The following is a 9,323-nucleotide window of genomic DNA, read 5'->3' on the forward strand; positions in this document are numbered from 1 at the left end:
GGGAGGTGGTGCTTGGCGGAGCGCTGAGGGCTGCTCTGGGGACGCTGTTTCTTGGTCCCAGAGCAGGAGGCATCCTGCACGTTAGCATAGGCATGCCCCCCATCCCTGTCACAGTCCTCCCTGACCTGGTGGGACAGGCAGCGCCACGCTGAGTGTGTGCAGGTGTTGGGTGAGGTGCTGCCTGCAAGCCTTAACAAGGTACGTAGTGCTGTGTTTCTGTTAATAACGGTCCTGATCTGAAACACACACGCACATCCCTTTTCAAGAGATTGCCAGATTATGCAGCCAAAAGCACATGTGTGTGCTAAGTTTGTCCTCCTTGAAATGAAAGTACCGTTTTTCAATTTTTGTATAAAATCATAGAATGTGCTGGGTTGGAAGGGACGTCTAGAGGTCATCTAGTCCCACTCCAACCCCCCTGCAGAGAGCAGGAACATCTCCAACTAGATCAGGTTGCTCACAGCCCTGTCCAACCTGACCTTGAATGTCTCCAGGGATGGGGTCTCCACCACCTCTCTCAGCAACCTGTGCCAGTGTTTCACCACCCTCATTGTAAAGCATTTCTCTCTTATATCTAGTCTAAATGTGTCTTTTTAGTTTAAAACCATTACCCCTTGCACTATCACAACAGACCCCACTAAAAGGATTGCCCCTGTCATTCTTATGGGTTCCCTTTAAGGACTGGAGGGCTACACAAAGGTCTTCCCAGAGCCTTCTCCAGGCTGAACTGCCCAAACTCTCAGCCTGTCGTCGCAGGAGAGGTGCTCCAGTCGTCTGGTCGTTTTTGCAGCCCTCCTGTGGACCTACTCCAACAGGTCCATGTCCGTGTGTTGAGGATGCCAGAGCTAATGTCTTGTTCAGGGTTTTTTGTATGTAAGTGTTGGATAATTTAAATAATATCCTACCTATTTCTGAAAGCTTGTTGAACCATCTTGCTCTAATGTGTTTGCTAACTTCCCTTTAAGAAGTTGCTGTTACAGATAAAGTAATATTAAGTAAACTAAAAGTCAGGAGACAATATTTACTAAGCCTGCCTTTTTTTATTTTATTTTTTTCTCCTGTCTGAAGACTTGGGATGTGAAAGACAAATTCCAGACATTGGGCTAAGCTGTACATTGAGGTGACACTTGTGCTGTGTTACCATACTGGCACTGGGAATGTTCTGTGTCTCCAAGTCCTTGATACTATGTATTTTTTTCTAGGTATGATAATCACAGGGAGGCCCTGCTGAAAGGTGGAGTTGATGGAGACTATCAAGATGATAGTTTAGATCTGCTGCACTACTTCACTGTTAACTGTTACTCTGGATATGGAGATGATGAAAAGGTGATGAAATAATCTGTAGTTAATTTAAATTTCATGAAAAGTGTTTCGTGTTGAAAAGCTGTTTGTGCAATTGTAGAGCACAGGTAGTAATAACTCTTACACAAACCTTTCTAAGACAAAACTTATGCTGGACACTTAGGAAAGCTTTTAATTCCTGCTTATTATCCAACAGTTACTGAGTCATACTTCTAACTATACAACTACGGAATGTGTGTATATAATTTATTTATGTTATGTAGTGAAACATCTCAATGTTTTGAAATACCATCTGTTCATTGAGAAATGTACAACAAGGTAGAGTACTTCAAACTAAAAATAAAAGGCAATATTACAACAGTCCTTGGGGAAAGTGTTTTTCCTATAATTAAATTCCCTGTTGAATTTTAAGATACTAGTTGTAACATAAAAGCTCCAGGTGATTAGAAGGACCCTGAGAAGACCTCTAGAAAAAACAGAAAATCCCTATCTATCTTGGTGTTACTATACTAGTGAGTTAGTAACATCTTAATTTAAAAGAGAGATGGGATACTTAATAGTGAATTTTATGTTTGAAGCTTACTCAAAACTTGATCCTATGTAACCAGAAGCTTAACAGCTTCTCCAGCATGATCAAACATTTTTATTTTGTTTTAAATTGAGCAGAGGGACTTGATATGTGAGAGGGACAGAGATTACACAGAGGAGATGGAAATAAAAGGACTGCAGGAGTTAAATGGAAGGGTCTTGTTGTCTAGAGCAAGTGTTTACAAGGCCTTTCCCCCAATTTTGAGTTGCTGTTGCGGAATTGTAATATTTCTCTAAAATACAGTACTGTAGCTGAGCATTTGTACATCTGTTATTGAGCCACACAAAATCAATCAGATTGATTACTGTTCTTATAATTTCAGGGATTCTTTACAGTCTATCGACTAGTTTTTGAAAAGATTGCCAAGGAAGAGATGGAATGTATGACCCAGGAAGATATTGAAGAATTCCCTACGTTTGGATATTCCCAAAGTGACTATGATACAGTAAGAGCAAGTGCAAATCTGAACTGAAAGTAACATAATGAAGTTGTTACTCTGTCCCACACTGAAATCAAAAGAAAGGCTTCTGCCAGTATCTGCTGTCTTTTCTATTACTGTAGGCCATTACCATAAAGGAAGTGCTTGCGTTCTGATTCACAGTGTTTAGGTGAATTAGAATTTGTATTTCCTGTTGGACTGTATTATTAGCGAGACTTTTAGGGTAAACTATCGAACAACTCACAGGGCTAACCATCAGTTATGCCAATGAAACTTAACTGTAGTGCAAGACCTAGAAAAGAAAAGATGTTTTCTTTGCTTCCTGAGAATGGTTTGCCTGCCTTTTAATGCAACTTACGTTACAGAAAGGGATATTGAGATAATTTTTTCTTATGGTGTCTTACCTCATTTGGGAAAACTGCATACCTGCAGTGCAAGCTCCCACTGTGATACTTTTGTCATCTACAATTATTCTGTAGTAAGACTTCACTTCCAAAATATTGTATGCTTTCGTTTGGGAAGCAAGAAAAGAAAATATGTGGGGGCACTAGAGTTCTTGTAATCTGGTTTGCCAAGTAGTTGTCATACTCTTTCAGAATTACAGTGTTCCTGTGTTGAAATTAAGTAGTAAACTAATAGCATGTTCCCCAGTCAAAAACTGCACAGTGTCAGCATGCTCAAATGTTCTTCTTTGTCTGCTACTTCTCCCCCTCACTTTTAGTAGAATTATACTGTCTAATTATATGAAACTTAAATTGATACATACTTTAAAAATTAATAACTACAGTAGTACAGAACTTGGCTGGGCTTGGAAACAAAGTTACAAATCAAACTAAGTAGTGTCGGAATTGAGTGTCTGAAGGTCAGGTACAATTACAGGATTTTACAGGATTTTTTTTTTCCATTTGCAAAGGAGGTAAATGGAAGTCCTTCCCAGGGAGAGAATATTTAATATCTCTGAAAATTCAACAGAACTATCTTGAAATATCTTTTGGAAACTGCTTCTTTTGTGGCCATGGGATAGGTATTATTATAGATCCAAAATAGCTTTTTATGCTGTCAATTAATAACCGCAAAAAATGTGTGGAATTCTAGCACTGTAATGCTTTGATATTTGCCTTGTTCTTGCTGTTCTGGAAGCAGTAATGCTTGGTTTTGTATTTTTTTTTAAAAAAAAGACAATTCATAGGACATAAAGGTGTTGTATGGTAAGTAGCCTCAGTTAAATGGGAATGTCATTATCGCTGTTATATTCAGACAGATTACACTGTCAGAGGATTCCAGCATTGCAGTGTCCACTTTTCTACTCAGTGAGACTATTGTGGGAAAAGGGAAGGAGTTTTAGAAGAGAGCTACAAAAACTCTACAGAGGCTTCAGAATCTGTGATGTGAATGTTCGTATGGTCAGTCTGCGGAGTTAATTAACAAGAAGCTTAAGGGGCAGCTTGATCAGTGCCAGGAAGGCAGGGAAGATATTCTTAAGTCTGTGACTTCGCAAGACTCATAGGCTTATTAGTTGCAGAAACAAAAGCCACCAGCCCTTAAGTATAAGTAGTAGGCAAAACAAAATCCATCTGGGAGTTCAGCAAGAGCTGCTGTAGTCTTCTGGAGAAGGCCAGAGATGTGTCAGGTGGCTGCTGATGAGGAAGGTCTTAGTTCACACAGCTAGTGATGGGAAGGATGATCTCTGTTGTCAGCATCTTTTTGCGCGGAAGATACCCTCTTCTGAAGCAGAAATCTGAGATAGGGAGTCTAATCTCACTTAGTTTATTGCATTAAATATGAATATTTTTTGGCTATTGTAGAGCTGTGATTTTGTGATAGCAGAGAAAAGCTGTAGTGACTTTAACTGCCAGAGCCCACAGCCATGAACTTTTGCATGTAGATAGGCTGTTAGAAATTAGTGTTGAGGTGTTGGTAGTTGTAGTTCATGTGAGCATCAATGACAGAAGGAGGAGGAGATGCTGGAAGAAGAGATACTGAACTGTTAAAATACTTATATGAGGTATTGCAAAATATAAACAGTAGTGCATGTAGGAGTAAATAGTAAGAAGGCAACTTAAAGGGGCAAATAGTATAAGAAGGAAGTTTTTTTGTTTCATGAATATACAAAATGCAGAAGAGTAATAATTGGAGGGGCATAGAGAACAAAGTAAAAATAACTTTAGTGCCATTTTAGTGCCATCTAGCTTTTACTCATGGATGGTTAAAGGAAGGATAATAAGGAAGGGTCATTTACAGTTTCTTTTAACATGAGAGCTTAATTTTAACCTGCAGTCATATAATTTGCTAACAAAACAGGAGTGAATTTATCTTCATAGTCCCTTGTTTAACTGTTTAAGTCATGGGTGCATGCTGTTGTCTATGCCAAAAATTTACATGACTTAGTAAAAGAAAGATGAAACAAATTCATGAAAGAGAAGTCCGTCAAGGGCTATTCATTTCTGTCTTCTTCTGGAAGCAAAGAGAATATGCCAGGAAGAAATAGCATTATGTATATTTGTTCTGTTGCTAGTTTTGTGCTGGTCATTGACTGCTGTTGGAAATGTATGGCTGATCTTCGATGTAATTGAGTAGAATGGTTCTTAGGCAATAAGCGTGCATGCCTACCTCCACACAGCATATCTAATTCTAATTGTGCTTTTCAGTTTGACAGGTAAAACACAGCACAGCTAAGTAACCAGATGCTAGTGTCAGTGTTGCCAAAAGCAGCAACTGCAAAGAGAGCTCTCTAAACCAAATGCTAGTTTAGAAAGTCAGCAGTGGTTTATTAGCAAAGTTGGCCAAGTCTGGATGCTAGATGAAACTAGCATCCTGCATTGAAAAACTGTAGCATATTTATTTTGTAACTTATTAGTATATACTTGCCACTAATTCTACAGTTACTGATTAGTAATAACGGTTACATTCATCATTGGTTTGGTATATTAAAATTACCTTTGCCTCTCATGTAAATTAGCACACATGCTCCTTGTGGGTGTCAGAGAGTGAGTTTTCAGCACTCTGAATTGAGTTAGTGATTGCAATCTCCCACTGCCACATTTAATTTTGGCTCACTTTCGGGCTTTCATAAACAGTTTTTGATGTTTTGGTACCCTCTTATTTCCCATAATGAGGGTTTTGTCTAGAAAAGCCCCACTTAGGTTTGGTTCCACACACTCCCAAGGACGAACAGCAACATCAGCATGATCCAATCCTGCAAGGGGTAATTTTTTTAAAAGTTACAGTTTAGAATAGTTCAGAGATTTGGCATAGTTGGAAATTTTAAGGACGATATTAGAAGTTTCTCTAAATCTTTGTGTGATTTATTGTTACTCTGAGGAAAAATTGTGGCTTGTATAGAAGACTCAAAACTGCTACAGAAGTCCTGAAATATTTGGTATGGCTTTTGTCACCCCTCTAAACACAAGTGACTTGTTTGTTTTTTATATTTTTTTCACTACAGGTAGTTCACCCTTTCTATGCATATTGGCAGAGTTTCTGTACTCAGAAAAACTTTGCTTGGAAAGAAGAATATGATACACGGCAGGCCTCAAACCGCTGGGAGAAACGAGCTATGGAAAAAGAGAACAAGAAGACAAGAGAGAAAGCAAGGAAAGAGAGAAATGAACTGGTCCGTCAGCTAGTGGCCTTTATTCGTAAAAGGGATAAAAGAGTAAAGGCTCACAGAAAACTTGTAGAAGAACAAAATGCAGAAAAAGCTAGGAAAGCAGAGGAATTTCGGAGGCAGCAGAAGCTCAAACAAGCCAAGTATGTAAATATGGAACAAAGCTTTTCTTTTAAACTTGGAGAAACCATCTGTGAAGATAGAACTGGATTCTATAGAACTGGATTCTAACAGTAGCTCCACTTGCTCCTTTAAGCATCCTTAAAAATTTTGTGTATTAATTTTAGTTTTAGTTTTGTGCTTTTTAAAACTTGAGTGTCTCTGCGTTTTACTGGCATGTAGAGATGTGAGCTAACCAGGGAATAATTATCTGAATGCTGCAGGTAACCAGCTGTAGTACCACAGAATGCAGTGTACTTTTGTTTACTTGGGGAGTATTTGATAGGTATCACTGTTCCTTTAAAGAAAAAAGATATGTTTTGGAATGAGAGAGAACAGGACTATGAAAACCTGGGCTTAAACTGTCTTCACCTGTCTTCGCACTGTACCTGCTGAAGAAGAAAAAAAGTGAGAAAAATGGTCCTAGTCTTGCATCTTTTTCCTTTTAACTTTTTAGAAAGGACTCTTTCATTTGACTAAATGCAATTTTTTTTTTCATGCTTTCATTTTTTTGCAAAATTAAGTAGAAAGAAGAGGTTGATTGTGACCACAATTTATTCCTCCAGCTAGAAGAGTTTTTTGCCTGCAAATGGGAGCAAGGAGCTTAAATTATTAAGAGTGCACTTGCAATATAATTTCGTATTGATTAAAATTATAGTAATTATAATAGAGATGGAGTATATTATGTATGATTTATCTATTTTTATATATATTTTTCTCCTTAAGGGGAGAATGAAGCAGAATTACACGTTTGCAGACATAGCTTGGTAATTCTGAGTGTAGGAGCCAGCTGGAGCAAAATTCAGCTGTACTGTGGTGCACTGAATGTGATAACTAGGGCCACACTTAGATTTGGAAAGCTGAGCTGGTGCATTCCCATAGTGCAGAGTCAAGTAATAATGTGCGTATGGGTCTGGATCTTGCAGCAAGTAAAAGCAGCTGTACTGCTTTGAGGATTGAGCTGACTTTCCTACTGTTAGCTTGATATTGACCAGGCTGCAGAGCATTTCTTGCCTGAAATTCAGGCAGGACCCACCTATGTTACTGCCTCTTTACTTGCAGCATAAATGTGCCTATTGATATCACAAATTAACTGCTGGATTTCCTACAGACAGTTTTGTGCTCCATCAGGTGTTCAGGACTTTTCTCTTAAAATACCAGAGTAGAACAAGTTAACTTTTAAATAATGCTATATCTGTAATTCGCATCTCATGAACATCATGTAGAAGTTACTGTATTATTTTACTTAAAGGCTTGCCGAGCAGTATAAAGAGCAGAGCTGGATAACTATGTCAGATCTTGAGAGAGAGTTGCAGGAGATGGAGGCACAATATGAAAAGGAATTTGAAGATGGATCAGACTATGCTGAATTAGAAGAACAGGAGACAAAAGATGTCGAAGGTATGGGCTGTGTGTAGGTGATCTATATTGAGTTGTTGCAGCCTGAGTGTTGTCTCACTGCACTTAAAGCCACATATTAACAGTTCTGACTGTAGTGCAGCTCTTTTCCTCCAGCTGAGGGGGTACCAGGCTAGAGTCTGGCCCTGTCTGATGTTTTCCATTAAGCATGGGAAGAAGCTACAGCTGTTGATTTTTGCTAGTGTATGATTTGGTGAGATGGTCTTGATCTGTCTGCCTGCCAAAAATACTAAAGAAGTTGAATTTTATGATGATTTGCTGGGGCTTTAAGAGCAGCTTGCTCAAAAATTGCTCATCTGACTTTGTCTCTCTGATCCCCACTGATCTCTTCAGACAAACTGAATGATGAGAATGAAGAAGCTGAATTTGTTGATGGTCTGTACTGCCCTGCTTGTGACAAATTGTTAAAAACTGAGAAAGCGTAAGTGCTTGTCATTGGGGATTTGGGGGTGGAGGTGTTGGGGTTAAACTTCATTGAAAATGTATTTTCAAGACTTTTAAACCTCACATAATGGTCAGTGTTCTCTTTCCAGTAGAGACATTGTCAGGGCAGAGTTTTCCATACTTAGTAATGATCAATAATGGGCCTGCTTTTAATCTATTTGTAAATGTAACACTGTTTGCTCAGACCTACCTGCAGTAATGATTTTCTGGTCTTCACAGCATGAAGAATCATGAAAAATCAAAGAAGCATCGAGAGATGGTAGCACTGTTACGACAGCAACTGGAGGAAGAAGAAGGAAAGTTTCCTGTGTCTTTGGGTGATGCAGATGGAACACATACCAAAGAGGAGGAAGAAACAGAAGACATGCCCAAGCAGAAGTACTTAATTTTAATTAGTTTAATTTTATAGTGACTAATGATTTAATAAGTCTCAGAAGCCCTCAGAAGGAGCTTGTGATGACTTACAGTTGTGTTGGAACTCACAGTATTCTGCCATTTAAAACATTTCTTAACATCAGAGTTCCAGTAAAATGCATGCCTTAGTATGATGAGATTCAAGTGTTGTAGAGTAATATGTCACATTTTCTCTGCTTGTTAAAAAGAAAGGAGTGATATTTTTCAAAGAGGAGAACTTGCACAGGGCCAGTGTTTATTGATTTTAGTACATTTTTGGTACTTCTTGTCAGTTGGATGGTGGCATACATAGAAAATGAGCATGCTTAAAGTCAGAATTGATGAAGGAAGTTGCACAGCTTCATTCTTTGAATGGCCAAAGAGTGATAGAATCGTAGAACAGTTTTGGTTGGAAGAGACCTTCAAGATTGAGTCCAGCCTTTGTCCTAACCCTATCAACTCCACTAAACTATGTCCCTCAGCACAAGATCTGCCCGTCTCTTAAACACCTCCACGGATGGTGACTCAATCACCTTCCTGGGCAGCCTGTTCCAGTGCCTGCAACCCTTTCAGAAAAGAAATTCTTCCTACTCCAACCTGAACCTGCCCTGGCGCAACTGAAGGCCGTTTCCCCTCATCCTGTCACTCTCCACTAGGGAGAACAGACCAAGCCCCGCCTCACTATAACCTCCTTTCAGGTAGTTGTGGAGAGCAATAAAGTCTTCCATGTCTCCTCTAGACTAAACAGCCTGGATGCCGTTGGCCTTCTTGGCCACCTGGGCACGCTGCTGGCTCATGTTCAGCTGCTGTCCATCAACACCCCCACGTCCCTCTCTGCCTGCCAGCCCCCCCACCCCCTCCCCCCAAGCCTGTAGCGCTGCTGGGGGCTGTTGTGGCTGAAGTGCACGACCCGGCATTTGGTCTTGTGGAAACTCGTGTGTTTGGCCTTGGCCCAGTGATCCAGCCTGTCC

At 39.6% G+C, this 9,323-nt stretch overlaps 1 protein-coding gene across 1 annotated transcript in view; it reads left to right on the top strand.

Moving 5' to 3' along the window:
* DNAJC21 (DnaJ (Hsp40) homolog, subfamily C, member 21) overlaps positions 1-8,337 on the top strand; it is a gene marked incomplete at its 3' end in the record, with an annotated part of 8,758 nt that extends 421 nt beyond the window's left edge. Inside the window, exons 2-7 of the mRNA XM_009866208.1 lie at positions 1,203-1,326; positions 2,214-2,336; positions 5,776-6,080; positions 7,349-7,497; positions 7,849-7,936; positions 8,179-8,337. Coding sequence (XP_009864510.1) covers positions 1,203-1,326; positions 2,214-2,336; positions 5,776-6,080; positions 7,349-7,497; positions 7,849-7,936; positions 8,179-8,337 — 948 coding nt within the window. The remainder of the gene's footprint in view (positions 1-1,202; positions 1,327-2,213; positions 2,337-5,775; positions 6,081-7,348; positions 7,498-7,848; positions 7,937-8,178) is intronic.
* Positions 8,338-9,323: the final 986 nt, after the last annotated feature.

Source organism: Apaloderma vittatum, unplaced genomic scaffold (genome assembly GCF_000703405.1).
Source record: "Apaloderma vittatum isolate BGI_N311 unplaced genomic scaffold, ASM70340v1 scaffold9563, whole genome shotgun sequence".
Taxonomy (NCBI): Eukaryota; Metazoa; Chordata; class Aves; order Trogoniformes; family Trogonidae; genus Apaloderma; species Apaloderma vittatum.